The sequence below is a fragment of the Tachyglossus aculeatus genome (assembly GCF_015852505.1).
Source record: "Tachyglossus aculeatus isolate mTacAcu1 chromosome 12 unlocalized genomic scaffold, mTacAcu1.pri SUPER_6_unloc_1, whole genome shotgun sequence".
NCBI lineage: Eukaryota > Metazoa > Chordata > Mammalia > Monotremata > Tachyglossidae > Tachyglossus > Tachyglossus aculeatus.
In genome coordinates this window covers 18,993,085-19,009,479 of record NW_024044828.1, presented here as the reverse complement: position 1 = coordinate 19,009,479, position 16,395 = coordinate 18,993,085, and the positions used below count along the sequence as shown (strand labels likewise).

General features: G+C 50.6%; 1 protein-coding gene across 6 annotated transcripts in view; it reads left to right on the top strand.

The window, feature by feature from the left end:
- CAPN3 (calpain 3) overlaps positions 1 to 16,395 on the top strand; it is a 47,605-nt gene that overhangs the window by 10,798 nt on the left and 20,412 nt on the right. For 3 of the 6 annotated variants that reach the window (XM_038741027.1, XM_038741025.1, XM_038741024.1), the window contains exons 3-9: positions 719 to 837; positions 3,950 to 4,083; positions 8,338 to 8,506; positions 12,281 to 12,424; positions 14,094 to 14,177; positions 14,678 to 14,763; positions 14,891 to 14,968. In XM_038741027.1, coding sequence (XP_038596955.1) covers positions 719 to 837; positions 3,950 to 4,083; positions 8,338 to 8,506; positions 12,281 to 12,424; positions 14,094 to 14,177; positions 14,678 to 14,763; positions 14,891 to 14,968 — 814 coding nt within the window. The remainder of the gene's footprint in view (positions 1 to 718; positions 838 to 3,949; positions 4,084 to 8,337; positions 8,507 to 12,280; positions 12,425 to 14,093; positions 14,178 to 14,677; positions 14,764 to 14,890; positions 14,969 to 16,395) is intronic. The other 3 variants (XM_038741030.1, XM_038741028.1, XM_038741026.1) reach the window with 2 other exon arrangements.

Here is a 16,395-nt window from a genome sequence, read left to right as displayed (position 1 = left end):
AGCAGCTGGGCATTGGGAATAAACCCAGAAAAGCTTTCTGAAGGAGGTGGGGAGATGTGGCTACAGTGAGGCCACTGTTGGGTAGGGACCGTCTCTATATGTTGCCAACTTGTACTTCCCAAGTGCTTAGTACAGTGCTCTGCACACACTAAGCGCACTGAATAAATACGATTGATTGATTGATTGATTGATTGAGGCGTCATTCAGGCCGGGGCGGGCCAAGGGAGGCGGTGGACCTTGGGTAACGACAGCAGGAGAAGCGACCACCCAACCGTCACTCGGAGTGACACCGCCTTACCTCCTTCCCCTCCCCACAGCACCTGTATATATGTCTATATGTTTGTACGGATTTATTACTCTATTCATTTATTTTATATGTACATATTTATTCTATTTATTTTAATCAATCAATCAATCGTATTTATTGAGCGCTTACTGTGTGCAGGGCACTGTACTAAGCGCTTGGGGAGTACAAGTTGGCAACATATTATTTTGTTAATATGTTTGGCTTTGTTGTCTGTCTACCCCTTCTAGAGCCCGCTGTTGGGTAGGGACCGTCTCTAGATGTTGCCAACTTGGACTTCCCAAGCGCTTAGTCCAGGGCTCCGCAGACAGTAAGCGTTCAATAAATACGATTGAATGAATGAATGAATGAATGAATGAATGAGGGAAATCTTCTCACCCCATTGCCTCGACCTCCCTTCTACCCCATCCCCAGGGGACTGCTGGTTCCTGGCGGCCATCGCTTGCCTGACCCTCAACGAGCGCCTGCTCTTCCGAGTCATCCCCCACGACCAGACCTTCACCGAAAACTACGCCGGGATCTTCCACTTCCAGGTGATGAGGAAGACGATGACGACGATGGCGTTCCTTAGCGCTGCGCTACACACAGCTCGACGCACTGTGCTACGATTGATTGATTCCTGGCCCTGGCCTTTGATTCCCTCTGAAGCCAGTGGGCTCCCTTGTCTCCTCTAGAAAAGCAGCGTGGCTCAGTGGAAAGAGCCCGGGCTTGAGAGTCAGATGTCGTGGGTTCTAATCCCGGCTCCGCCAATTGTCAGCTGGGTGACTTTGGGAAAGTCACTTCACTTCTCTGTGCCTCAGTTCCCTCATCTGTAAAATGGGGATTAAGACTGTGAGCCCCACGTGGGACAACCTGATCACCTTGTATCCCCCCTTAAAACAGTGCTTTGCACATAGTAAGTGCTTAACAAATACCATTATTATTGGGAGAGGTCATGGGTTCTAATCCTGACTCCTCCACTTGTCAGCTGGGTGACTTGGGGCAAGTCACTCAGTTCCCTCATCTGTAAAATGGGGATGAAGACTGTGAGCCCCCCGAGGGACAACCTGATCACCTTGTATCCCCCCCCAGCACTTAGAACAGTGCTTCGCACATAGTAAGCACTTAACAAATACCATCCTTATTATTATTATTCTACAACATCCTTCCCCCCGCCGTATTTATTGGGCGCTTACTGTGTGCAGAGCACTGTACTAAGCACTCGGGAGAGAACAATTTAATGGAGCCGGTAGACACGCTCCTTGTCCACAACAGTCTAGAGGGGGAGGCAGACATGGATAGAAATAAGTAAATGACGGATAGGGAGATAATAATAATAATAATAATAATAATAATAATAATAATAATGGCATTTATTAAGTGCTTACTATGTGCAAAGCACTGTTCTAAGCACTGGGGAGGTTACAAGGTGATCAGGTTCATTCATTCATTCATTCAATCATATTTAGTGAGCACTGACTACGTGCAGAGCACTGTACTAAGCACTTGGGAAGTACAAGTTGGCAACAAGGTTGTCCCAGAGGGGGCTCACAGTCTTCATCCCCATTTTAATAATAATAATAATAATAATAATGATGGCATCCATTAAGCGCTTACTATGTGCCAAGCACTGTTCTAAGCACCGGGGAGGTTACAAGGTGATCAGGTTGTTCCCACAGGAGGTCTCACAGTCTTTATCCCCATTTTAATAATAATAGTGATGACATTTATTAAGCGCTTCCTATGTGCCAAGTGCTGTTCCAAGCACTGGGGAGGTCACAAGGTGATCAGGTTGTCCCACGGGGGGCTCACAGTCTTCATCCCCATTTTACTAATAATAATAATACTAATGATGGCATTTATAATAATAATAATAATAATAATAATGGCATTTATTAAGCGCTTACTATGTGCAAAGCACTGTTCTAAGCGCTGGGGAGGCTACAAGGTGATCAGGTTGTCCCCTGGGGGGGCTCACAGTCTTCATCCCCATTTTACAGATGGGGTAACAGAGGCAAAGAGAACTTAAGTGATTTGCCCAAAGTCACACAGCTGACAATTGGCGGAGATGGGATTTGAACCCATGACCTCTGACTCCCAAGCCCGGGCTCCTGTCCACTGAGCCACGCTGCTTCTCTAAGCGCTTAATTTATTAAGTGCTTACTATGTGCCAAGCACTGTTCTAAGCACCGGGGAGGCTACAAGGTGATCAGGTTGTCCCGGGGGGGGGCTCACAGTCTTCATCAATCAATCAATTGTATTTATTGAGCGCTTACTGTGTGCAGAGCACTGTACTAAGCGCTTGGGAATCAATCAATCGTATTTATTGAGCGCTTACTGTGTGCAGAGCACTGTACTAAGCGCTTGGGAATCAATCAATCAATCAATCAATCGTATTTACTGAGTGCTTACTGTGTGCAGAGCACTGTACTAAGCGCTTGGGAATCAATCAATCAATCAATCGTATTTATTGAGCGCTTACTGTGTGCAGAGCACTGTACTAAGCACTTGGGAAGTCCAAGTTGGCAACAGATAGAGACGGTCCCTCCCCAACAGCGGGCTCACAGTCTAGAAGGGGGAGACAGACAACAAAACCAAACATATTAACAAAATAAAATAGAATAAATAGAATAATAATAAGTGGTGTGGGGCGGTGGGAGGGGTAAGAAAAGGAACTAAATCCAAGTTCAAGGGTGACGCTCGCGGTAGCTCCCGACCCCCGCGGTCGGGCCGAGCCCCCCAGACTGGGCCTCCCCCTCCAGGAGGACCGCCCCAAGGGTCCGAGATTCTCAATCAATCAATCAATCGCGCTTTATTAATCACAATTTATTAAGCGCTTACTATGTGCCAAGCACTGTTCTAAGCGCCGGGGAGGCTACAAGGTGATCAGGTTGTCCTGGGGGGTCTCACAGTGTTCATCAATCAATCAATCATATTTATTGAGCGCTTACTGTATGCAGAGCACTGTACTAAGCGCTTGGGAATCAATCAATCAATCAATCGTATTTACTGAGTGCTTACTGTGTGCAGAGCACTGTACTAAGCGCTTGGGAATCAATCAATCAATCAATCGCATTTATTGAGTGCTTACTGTGTGCAGAGCACTGTACTAAGCACTTGGGAAGTCCAAGTTGGCAACATCTAGAGACGGTCCCTCCCCAACAGCGGGCTCACAGTCTAGAAGGGGGAGACAGACAACAAAACCAAACATATTAACAGAATAAAATAGAATAAATAGAATAATAATAAGTGGTGTGGGGCTGTGGGAGGGGTGAGAAAAGGAACTAAATCCAAGTTCAAGGGTGACGCTCGCGGTAGCTCCCGACCCCCGCGGTCGGGCCGAGCCCCCCAGACTGGGCCTCCCCCTCCAGGAGGACCGCCCCATGGGTCCGAGATTCTCAATCAATCAATCAATCGTATTTATTGAGCGCTGACTGTGTGCAGAGCGCTGCACTAAGCGCTTGGGATGTCCAAGTTGGCAACATATAGAGATGGTTCCTACCCAACAGCGGGCTCACAGTCTAAAAGATTCTCCCGGCGGAGGCTGCGGACGGCCGGGCCCGGCCGGACCCACCTCCTCCAAGAGGCCTTCCCTGACTAGACCCTCCTTTCCTCTTCTCCCGCTCCCTGGGTTCCCGGCTCCAACGGCCCGCTCCGACCGGGCAGTTCTGGCGCTACGGGGACTGGGTGGACGTGGTCATCGACGACTGCCTGCCCACCTACAACAATCAGCTCGTCTTCACCAAGTCCAACCACCGCAACGAGTTCTGGAGCGCCCTGCTGGAGAAGGCCTACGCCAAGTAAGGCCGGGGCTGGGGCTCGCCGGGCCCGAGCGGGGCCATAAAACGGTGCTTTGTGATCAATCCATCAATCAATTGTATTGATTGAGCGCTTACTGTGTGCAGAGCACTGGACTAAGCGCTTGGGACGTCCAAGACGGCACCATCTAGAGACGGTCCCTACCCAACAGTAGGGTAGCAGCGTGGCTCAGTGGATAAGAGCATGGGCTTTGGAGTCAGAGGTCATGGGTTCAAATCCCTGCTCCGCCAATTATAAGCTGCGTGACTTTGGGCAAGTCACGTCACTTCTCTGTGCCTCAGTTACCTCATCTGGAAAATGGGGATGAAGACTGTGAGCCCACCGTGGGACAACCGGATCACCTTGTAACCTTCCCAGTGCTTAGAACAGTGCTTTGCACATAGTAAGCGCTTAATAAATGCCATCATTATTATTATTATTATTATTATTCTCTGTGCCTCAGTTACCTCATCTGGAAAATGGGGATGAAGACTGTGAGCCCCCCATGGGACAACCTGATCACCTTGTAACCTCCCCGGCGCTTAGAACAGTGCTTTGCACATAGTAAGTGCTTAATAAAAGCCATTATTATTATTATTATTCTCTGTGCCTCAGTTACCTCATCTGGAAAATGGGGATGAAGACTGTGAGCCCCCCTTGGGGCAACCTGATCACCTTGTAACCTCCCCGGCGCTTAGAACAGTGCTTTGCACATAGTAAGTGCTTAATAAAAGCCATTATTATTATTATTATTATTCTCTGTGCCTCAGTTACCTCATCTGGAAAATGGGGATGAAGACTGTGAGCCCCCCTTGGGGCAACCTGATCACCTTGTAACCTCCCCGGCGCTTAGAACAGTGCTTGGCACATAGTAAGCGCTTAATAAATGCCATCATTATTATAACAGTGGGCTCACAGTCTAGAAGGGGCACCTAGTAAGCGCTTAATAAATGCCATCACTATCATTATTATTATTATTATTATTATTACTCTCCGCCCTCCTTTCAGGTGGAGATATTGGGCACGGCGTCTGGGAAAGGGTCAGGATAATCCCAGAGGAGGGTTTGAGCCCTGCTAAGGGCCAGCTCTGGAAGCAGGCCCACTTTGCAGCGGGGCCGGAGTCTCTTAAAGCTGTGGAGTAGAGTAGGTGGCTTGGGTCCTCCAGGGGTGACAGTGGCCATTGCCCAGTTAGACAAGCACCATGGCTCCGTGGAAAGATCCCAGGCTTGGGAGACAGAGGCTGTGGGTTCTAATCATCATCATCAATTGTATTTATTGAGCGCTTACTGTGTGCAGAGCACTGGACTAAGCGCTTGGGAAGTACAAGTTGGCAACATCTAGAGACAGTCCCTACCCAACAGTGGGCTCACAGTCTAAAAGGGGGAGACAGAGAACAAAACCAAACATACTAACAAAATAATATAAATAGAATAGATATGTACAAGTAAAATAAATAAATAAATAAATGATCCTGCCTCTGCCGTTTGTACATATTTATTCTATTTATTTTCTTTTCTTAATATGTTTTGTTCTCTTGTCTCCCCCTTCTGTCAATCAATCAATCAATCAGTCGTATTTATTAAGCACTTACTCACTGTACTAAGCACTTAGGAAGTCCAAGTTGGCAACATATAGACATGGTCCCTACCCAACAGTGGGCTCACAGTCTAGAAAGTGGGCTCACAGTCTAGAAAGACAGTGAGCCCGCTGTTGGGTAGGGACCGTCTCTAGATGTTGCCAACTTGTATTTCCCAAGCGCTTAGTCCAGTGCTCTGTACACAGTAAGCGCTCAATAAATATGATTGAATTGAATGAACAAATGAAATGGAGGCCACAAGGGAGCCACGTGGCCAAGAGGTTTCCATGTCTCCCCTTCTAGACTGTGAGCCCGCTGTTGGGTAGGGACCATCTCTATACATTGCCAATTTGTACTTCCCAAGTGCTTAATACAGTGCTGTGCACACAGAAAGCGCTCAGTAAATACGATTGAATGAATAAATGTACTTCCCCAGCGCTTAGTACAGTGCTCTGCACACAGTAAGCGCTCAATAAATACAATTGAATGAATGAATGAATGTAGGGCTGACCCCCACCAGACCTCCCCTACCCACCCTTTGGTTGGTACAGCCTGGGAAGCCCCCGTCAGACTCCCCCCTCCGCCTGGCCCTGAGGTTCCTTCTTTTCTTTCTTTCAATCGTACTTATTGTGCGCTTACTGTGTGCAGAGCACTGGACTGAGCGCTTGGGAAGGACAAGTAGGCAACATATAGAGATGGTCCCTACCCAACGACGGGCTCACCGTCTAGAAGGGGGAGACGGACAATGAAACAAAACACGTGGACAGGTGTCAAGTCGTCAGAATAAATAGAAATAAAGCTAGCTGCACATCATTAACAAAATAAATAGAATAGTAAATATGTACAAATAAAATAGAGTAATAAATCTGCACAAATATCTGTACAGGTGCTGTGGGGAGGGGAAGGACGTAGGGTGGGTAGGTATGGTCCACATAATAACAATAAAAATGATGGCATTTATTAAGCGCTTACTATGTGCAAAGCACTATTCTAAGTACTGGGGAGGTTACAAGGTGATCAGGTTATCTCACGTGGGGTTCACAGTCTTAATCCCCATTTGACAGATGAGGTAACTGAGGCACAGAGAAGTCAAGTGACTTGCCCAAAGTCACACAGCTGACAATTGGCCTGTTCATTCATTCATTCATTCATCCATTCAATCATATTTACTGAGCGCTTACTGTGTGCAGAGTACTGGACTAAGTGATTGGAAAGTCCAATTTGGCAACAGAGCTGGTCCCTATCCAACATCAGGCTCACAGTCTAGAAGGGGGAGATGGACATTCATTCACTCAAAGCACTGTAGAGCGCTGTACTAAGCGCTTGGGAGAGTACACTAGAAAACATAAAACAGACACATTCCCTGCCCACACCAAGCTTACAGTCTAGACGGGGAGACAGACACAAATTGAAATCAATAAAGAACAGATACGGACATAAGCGGTGTGGGGCTGGGAGGTGGGACGAATAAAGGGAGCAAGTCGGGGCGATGCATTCATTCATTCATTCATTCAGTTGTATTTATTGAGCGCTTACTGTGTGCAGAGCACTGTACTAAGCGCTTGGGAAGTACAAGTTGGCAACATATAGAGACGGTCCCTACCCAACAGTGGTCTCACAGATGCAGAAGGGAGGGGGAGAAGAGGAAAGGAGGGCTTAGGCAGGGAAGGCCTCTGGGAGGAGATGGGCCTTCAGTAAGATGGGCCTTGTCTGCTGTGTGACCGTGGGCAAGTCACTTCACTTCTCTGAGCCTCAGTTCCCTCACCTGGAAAATGGGGATTGAGACTGTGAGCCCCCCGTAGGATAGAGACTCTGTCTAATCCCATCTGCTTGCAATAATAATAATAATGATGGCATGAATTAAGCGCTTACTATGTGCAAAGCACTGTTCTAAGCGCTGGGAAGGTTACAAGGTGAATAGGTTGTCCCACAGGGGGCTCACAGTCTTCATCCCCATTTTACAGATGAGGTTACTGAGGCCCAGAAAAGTATCCACCCCAGAGCTTAGTACAATGCCTGGCATGTAGTTAAGTTCATAACAAATACCATTATTATTATTAGTAGTAGTAGTAAGGCTTTGAATGGGGGAAAGTCCAGATAATGTTGATGGTGATGGTATTTGTTAAATGCTTACTACCCGTCAAGCACTGTTTTAAGTGCTGGGCTACATACAAGGTGATCAGGTTGTCCCACGTGGGGCTCACAGTCTTCATCCCCATTTTACAGATGAGGTCACTGAGGCCCAGAAAAGTATCCACCCCAGCGCTCAGTACAGTGCCTGGCACGTAGTTAAGCGCATAACAAATAGCATTATTTTTAGTAGTAGTAATAGGGGGAAAGTCCAGATAATGATGATGGTGATGGTATTTGTTAAACGCTTACTACGTGTCAAGCACTGTTTTAAGTGCTGGGGTACATACAAGGTGATCAGGTTGTCCCACGTGGGGCTCACAGTCTTCATCCCCATTTTCCGGATGAGGGAAGTGAGGCCCAGAGAAGTGAAGTGACTTGCCCAAAGTCACCCAGATGACACGTGGCGGAGCCAGGATTCGAACCCACGACCTCTGGCTCCCAAGCCCGGGCTCTATCCCCTAAGCCGGGCTGCTTCTAGAGGCAGGATGTGGGCGAGGGGTCGAGACCCTCGCCCGGCCGAGTCTCCCCATCCCCGTCCCTCCCGCAGGCTCCACGGGTCCTACGAGGCCCTGAAGGGCGGGAACACCACGGAGGCCATGGAAGACTTCACGGGGGGCGTCACCGAGTTCTTTGAGATCAAGGATGCCCCCCGAGACATGTACAAGATCATGAAGAAAGCCATCGAGAGGGGCTCGCTCATGGGCTGCTCCATTGACGTGAGTGCCGGGAAGGGGAGGGATGGGGCGGACGATCGGTCGGTCGGTCGGTCGGTCTGTCGGTCGGTGGGTCTGCCAACCCCGATGCCCCCCGGGCCTCCAGTTGTCCCCTGGGGGTCCCACGGTTGCATCTCAGGGCGAGGGTGGGAACGGGGGGCACTCCAGCCCCTGCCCAATTCCTCCCATCCCAAGCTCTCCACTGCCTGTTGGGTTGGAGGCCGGGCCGGTTCAGGGCCTCCCCTGGGCCGGATTTCCAGAAGGGCCACATTCAGGGTTTATCTTATTTTTATCCTATTTTTTTAAGCACTTACTATGTGTGAAGCACTGCCGGCGGGGGGGATACAAGGTCATCAGGTTGTCCCACGGTGAGGGGCTCCCAGCCTTCCTCCCCATTTTCCAGATTCATTCGATCGCATGAATGATGAGGTCACTGAGGCCCAGAGAGGTGAAGTGACTCGCCCCAAGTCACGCAGCTAAGTGGCGGGGTCGGGATTTGAACCCACAACCTCTGACTCCAAAGCCCGGGCTCTTTCCACCGAGCCGCGCTGCTTCTCATAAGTGGGGCTGGGAGTGGGGGGATGAACCAAGGGAGCGAGTCAGGGCGACGCAGAAGGGAGTGGGAGATGAGGAAAGGTGGGGCTTAGTCCGGGAAGGCCTCTTGGAGGGTTCAAGTTAGCCACACTGGAGCACCCAGTAGGATCACTGTTGCCAACTTGTACTTCCCAAGCGCTTAGTACAGTGCTCTGCACACAGTAAGCGCTCAATAAATATGATTGATTGATTGATTGGCACGACACGATGGTTGCCTGGTCACCTGTGTAGAGTCTGGGATTGTCCGCATCTCGCCCGAGGACAGCTCTGAACACGTGTGGCTCTCGCTGGGCCCGGTCAGGGGCCGGCGAGCGGGAGCATTCGCGACGAACGCTCCGGGGGGAGCGGGTGGGAGTGTCGTCATATTCTGTTTATTTTGTTAATGATGTGCATAGACGAGAAGCAGCGTGGCTCAGTGGGAAGAGCCAGAGTCAGAGATCATGGGTTCAAACTCTGGCTCTGCCAATTGTCAGCTGTGTGACTTTGGTCAAGTCACTTCACTTCTCTGGGCCTCAGTTACCTCATCTGGAAAATGGGGATGAAGACTGTGAGCCCCCCGCGGGGCAACCTGATCACCTTAGAACAGTGCTTTCCACATAGCAAGCACTTAATAAATGCCATCATCATTATTATTATCACCTTGTAACCTCACCAGCGCTTAGAACTGTGCTTTGCACGTAGTAAGCGCTTAATAAATGCCATCATTATTATTATTATTATTATTGATCGATCACGCGTGGGCACCTGGGAACATCATTCCTGGCGCGGTTTCCCCACCACGGGCTTGGGATCAACCGCAGGCAAAGCCCCTGGACTGGGAACTCGCCTTAGCCCGCACATGTCACTCCTCTAGTGACAACCTAGTCGTTCTACCTCCGTCTCGTCTTCCTCAACTCCAAAATTCCCACCTCTCTGGCCTAAAACGCTCTCCCTCCTCATAGCTGCCAGACAATAACTCTCCGACTTCAAAGCTTTATTGAAGGCCCACCTCCTCCAAGTTGCCTTCCCGGAGTAGGCCCTCATTTCCTCTTCTCCCACCCCTCTTCTATGTCATCCTTGCACTTGGATTTTCACCTTTTTTCAGCCCCACAGCACTTCCATCCATAACCGTAATTTATTTATAATAATAATAATAATAATAATGGTATTTGTTAAGCGCTTACTATGTGCAAAGCACTGTTCTAAGCACTGGGGAGGTTACAAGGTGATCAGGTTGTCCCACGGGGGCTCACAGTCATCATCCCCATTTTACAGATGAGGTCACTGAGGCGCAGAGAAGTGAAGTGACTTGCCCGAAGTCACACAGCTGACAGTTGGCAGAGCCGGGATTTGAACCCATGACCTCTGACTCCAAAGCCCGGGCTCTTTCCATGGACATTTATATCCACGTCCATCTCTCCCTATAATAATAATAATAATAATAGCATTTGTTAAGCGCTTACTGTGTGCAAAGCACTGTTCTAAGCACTGGGGAGGTAACAGGGTGAGCAGGTTGTCCCACGGGGGGGCTCACAATCTTAATCCCATTTTACAGATGAAGGAACTGGGGCACAGAGAAGTGAAGTGACTTGCCCAAAGTCACACAGCTGACAATTTGTGGAGCCGGGATTTGAACCCATGACCTCTGACTCCAAAGTCCGGGCTCTTTTCCACTGAGCCACGCTGCTTCTCCCTATAGATCACAAGCTTGTTGTGGGAAGGATATGTGTCTACCAACTCGGTTATATCGGGCTCTCCCATGAGCTTAATACAGTGCTCTGCACACAGTAAGTGCTCAATAATAATAAATAATGATGATATTCGTTATGCTATTTGTTAAGAGCTTACTATGTGTCTGGTACCGTCCTAAGCACTGGGGTAGATACAAGTAAATCGGGGCAGTCCCTGTCCCACGCGGAGCTCACCGTCTCAATCCCCATTTTACAGATGAGGTAACTGAGGCCCAGAGAAGTGAAGTGGCTCCCTTAAGGTTACACTCAGTGGAAAGAGCCCGGGCTTTGGAGTCAGAGGTCATGGGTTCAAATCCCGGCTCCTCCAACTGTCAGCTGTGTGACTTTAGGCAAGTCACTTCACTTCTCTGGGCCTCAGTTCCCTCATCTGCAAAATGGGAATGAAGCCCGTGAGCCCCCCATGGGACAACCTGATCACCTTGTAACCTCCCCAGCGCTTAGAACAGTGCTCTGCACACAGTAAACGCTTAATAAATACTATCATTATTATTATTATTCTCCGGGCCTCAGTTCCCTCATCTGTAAAATGGGGATTAAGACTGAGCCACCTCGGGGACAACCTGATCACCTTGTAACCTCCCCAGTGCTTAGAACAGTGCTTTGCACACAGTAAATGCTTAATAAATGCTATTATTATTATTATTATTCTCTAGGCCTCAGCCTCATCTGTAAAATGGGGATTAAGACTGAGCGCCCCCCCGGGACAACGTGATCACCTTGTAACCTCCCCAGCGCTTAGAACAGTGCTTGGCACATAGTAAGCGCTTAATAAATGCCACTATTATTATTACACAGCAGCCAAGTGGCAGAGCCGGGATTAGACTCCCAAGCCCGGACTCTAACCACTACGCCATGCTGCTTCTCACTATCTCACAATCGATTGATTGACTGATGGATCCCCACGAGACAGAGGCGGGGCTGGGGGCAAAGCTGTGGTCCTTGGGTCATCAGGGCCTTTCCCAGCCTGCCCTCCCTCTGCCAGATGAGCGTCCAGCTGCCCTGTCTCTCCTCATCATCACTGCAGAGCACTGTACTAAGCACCTGGGAGAGTACAACACAACAGAGTTGGTAGACACATGCCCTGCTCGCCACGAGCTTCCTTCCCCGGCGTCCCGGGCAAGACAGTCAAGCCCGGTCTCCCCCGGGGCCCAGACCCCAGGAAACCGAGGCCTCCCATCCAACAAGTCCCAAGAGGCAGGGTCCCCACCGCCCCCCGCTTTGGAGCAGACCCCCTCTCCCTTGGCATCTCTTCTCTCACAACTTTCTGTCCACCTTTGGCGACTCCTGGTTTCTCTCCCTCTCCTCTTCCTCCTGACTGGCTCTTTCCGTGTCTCCCTTTCCTTTTCTCTCCTTCCCTCTCCCACCTCCTCTGTCACCTCCTCTCCCTTGTTTTCTCCCTCTTCTCCCCCTTCCTTGCCTCGCTTCTCTTCCCGCCCTGCCCGCCCCCGGCCAGGACGGTTCAAACATCACCTACGGGACGTCTCCTTCCGGCTGGAGCATGGGGGAGATGATTGAGCGCATGGTGAGGAATATGGATAATTCCCGGCTGAGGGACGACGACCTCGACCCCCGAGGCTCAGACGACAGGCCGGCCCGGGTTTGTATTGCCCCGGCTCCGCTCCCACCTCGTTCCCCGCCGTCCCTCAGGGGACCCTCAAAAAGGCTGTCCAGCTTCTCTCCGGCCCCCGCAGCACCTGGGGGCTCATTCTAATCATCCCGATCAAAATCATAATTACGACCATCATAATATATCTGTTAAGCACTTACTCTGTTCCCAGCACTGGGGTAGACGCGAGGTAATCCGGTCAGATACAGCCCGTGTTCCTCGTGGGGTTCCTAGTCGAAGGAGAAGGGAGACTAGGTATTGAATCCCTGATTTAGATGAAGACTTTGAGACCCAGAGAAGTTTTGGTCGCACGACAGGCAAGTGGAGTGAAGGCAAGTCATTCATTTATTCATTCAATCATTCATTCATTCATTCAATCGTATTTATTGAGCGCTTACTGTGTGCAGAGCACTGTACTAAGCGCTTGGGAAGTCCAAGTTGGCAACATATAGAGACGGTCCCTACCCAACAGTGGGCTCACAGTCTAGAAGGGGGAGAGAGAACAAAACAAAACATATTAACAAAATAAAATAAGTAGAATAACTACGTACAAGTAAAATAAATAGAGTAATAAATTTGTACAAGCATATAGACATATATACAGGTGCTGTGGGGAAGGGAAGGAGGTAAGATGGTGGGGGATGGAGATGGGGACGAGCATTCTGTGCTCCTGTGGCCTGTGGCCCCTGGGCAAGGAGCGTTGGCCCCCTTGGTTTGTGAGCTGGGACCTACTGAGAGTAGAGTAGATCTACTCCTGCTCCCCTTCTTAGCAGTGCCCATTCACCCTGCCTTGCCCATTGCTGCCCGGCCACTTAGCAGTTCCAGAACCTCTCCTGACGATCGACGAGCCGCTCACCTCAGGCCCGAGCCTAGTTTTCCCTTCCCGTGAACCTCTCCTTCTCCTTCCGCCCCCTACCCGTCCCGAGAAAGGGGAAATTGCCGGACGGATCGGGAACAGAGACAGATGGGGCCTGCCTTCCTGCTAGACCTGAAGCTCCATGAGGGAAGGGATCTAGACTGTGAGCCCGCTGTTGGGTAGGGACCGTCTCTATATGTTGCCAACTTGTACTTCCCAAGCGCTTACTACAGTGCTCTGCACACAGTAAGCACTCAATAAATACAATTGAATGAATTAATGAATAAATAGGGACCGTCTCTATATGTTGCCAACTTTACTTCCCAAGCGCTTAGTCCAGTGCTCTGCACACAGTAAGCGCTCAATAAATACAATTGAATGAAAGAATGAATGAATAGGGACCATCTCTACGTGTTGCCAACTTGTACTTCCCAAGCACTTAGTACAGTGCTCTGCACACAGTAAGCGCTCAATAAATATGATTGAATGAATGAATAAATAGGGACCGTCTCTATATGTTGCCAACTTGTACTTCCCAAGCACTTAGTCCAGTGCTCTGCACACAGTAAGCGCTCAATAAATACGATTGAATGAATGAATGAATCATGGCGACTCACTGTATTGTACTCTTCCAAGCGTTTAGAACAGTGCCCCGTACCCCGGAGGTGCTATCGATTGGGATTGATTGACTGGGGGCCCTGGGGGATGACTCGGCACCGGGCAGAGGAGGTCGTTGCCCAAACTGTGGGGCGAGTGGGTGGGGGGACCCGGCCCTGACGAGCCCACCTGGTGTCTATCTCGCAGACCATCGTTCAGGTGCAATATGAGACACGCATGGCCTGTGGGCTGGTCAAAGGTCACGCTTATTCTGTCACTGGGCTGGATGAGGTGAGCCTGACGCGGCCTGGCTCCAACAGCGCTGGGCACTGGATGGGCACTGGGCAGGGGGATGTTGATTGGGGCCCACCTCCCCTTCCCCCTGACCCTGTCCGGTTAAAGAGGGAAGAGGGAGGCCGGTACTGGCAGCTCCCGGGCTTGCCCGTATGCAGGGAAGGGAGATGGGTGGAGAAGCCCGTCCTGGAGAGGGACCCTGTAAAGGAAGAGGCCTCCGATGGGTTACCGGGGCAGGGGAGCTGAGGACTGGGGTGACCTCCTCTCCTATGACCCCCACTAGCTGCCCAAATGGCCTCCAGGGGCCGAGAGGCGGACAGTTGGCTTGCGGGGGTAGGAGGCTTGGCCCCGAGGGTAGACAGGCGGCCCTGGGCACCAATCCTTCCCCATGGGCCTGGATGTCGGGGGCGGGAGGGAGGAGGAGGAGGGTCCAGGGCCTGTCCCCCCAGGGGGGCAGGAGGGGCTCCCCACAGTTTGGGCCCTGCCTGTCCTCCCAGTCGCCGTTCAAAGGGGAGAAGGTGAAACTGGTGCGGCTACGCAACCCCTGGGGCCAGGTGGAGTGGAACGGAGCCTGGAGCGACGGGTAAGAGCAGGGCAGGATGGAGGTGGGAGGGACATGGGATGGTGGAGCTGGGCCCGGGACCTTTCCGGAGATCCCCCCGGTTCCTGGGGCCACCCACACCCCAATGCCCGGGGCCCACTCTCCCCAGCTGGAAGGACTGGGGCTTTGTGGACAAGGAGGAGAAATCCCGGCTGCAGCATCAAGTGACGGAGGATGGGGAATTCTGGTAAGTCCAGGGGAGAGTGGGGGGCTCTGGGGAACCCGGGGGAGAATGGGGGGCTCTGGGGAACCCGGGGGAGAATGGGGGGCTGTGGGGAATCCTGGGGAGAACTGGGGACTCTGAGGAGTCTGGGGAAAAACTGGGGGCTCTGGGGAATCCAGGGAGCTCTGGGGAATCTGGGGGGCGAATGGGGGGCTGTGGGGAATCCCGGGGAGAATTTTTTTAATGGCATTTATTAAGTGCTTACTATGTGCAAAGCACTGTTCTAAGCGGTGGGGAAGTTACAAGGTGATCAGGTTGTCCCATGGGGGGCTCACAGTCTTCATCCCCATTTTACAGATGAGGGAACTGAGGCACAGAGAAGCTGAGTGACTTGCCCAAAGTCACACAGCTGACAAGTGGCGGAGCCGGGACTTGAACTCATGACCTCTGACTCCAAAGCCCGGGCTCTTTCCACTGAGCCACGCTGCTTCTCTGGGGCCTCTGAGGAGTCTGGAGGAAAATAGAGGGCTCTGGGGAATCCAGGGAGCTCTGGGGAATCTGGGGGAGAACAGAGGAAAACTATGGAAAATCAGAGGGAGAATAGAGGAGCTTTGGAATTCAGGGGATAATAATAATAATGATGGCATTTATTAAGCGCTTACTATGTGCAAAGCACTGTTCTAAGCGCTGAGGAGGTTACAAAGTGATGAGGTTGTCTCACGGGGGGCTCACAGTCTTAATCCCCATTTTACAGATGAGGGAACTGAGGCTCAGAGAAGTGAAGTGACTTGCCCAAAGTCACACAGCTGACAAGTGGCGCAGGCGGGACTTGAACCCATGACCTCTGACTCCAAAGCCCGGGCTCTTTCCAGTCAATCAATCAATCAATCAATCATATTTATTGAGCGCTTACTGTGTGCAGAGCACTGTACTAAGCGCTTGGGAAGTACAAGTTGGCAACATATAGAGACTTTCCCTACCCAACAGTGGGCTCACAGTCTAAAAGGGGGAGACAGAGAACAAAACCAAACATACTAACAAAATAAAATAACTAGAATAGATATGTACTGTACATATTTATTACTCTATTTATTTATTTATTTTACTTGTACATATCTATTCTATTTATTTTATTTTGTCTGCTGCATGGGGTTAGGGCACGGGCCTGGGAGTCACGAGGTTTGCTGCCATTTGTCTGCTGCATGGGGTTAGGGCACGGGCCTGGGAGTCACAGGTTTTGCTGCCATTTGTCCGCTGCATGGGGTTAGGGCACGGGCCTGGGAGTCACAGGGTTTGCTGCCATTTGTCCGCTGCATAGGGATAGGGCACGGGCCTGGGAGTCACAAGGTTTGCTGCCATTTGTCTGCTGCATGGGATAGAACCCGTGACCGTGCTCTATGAACTAAGCCAATATACAGCACAGTTCGATGTGTCTCAAAGGTGTACCTCCC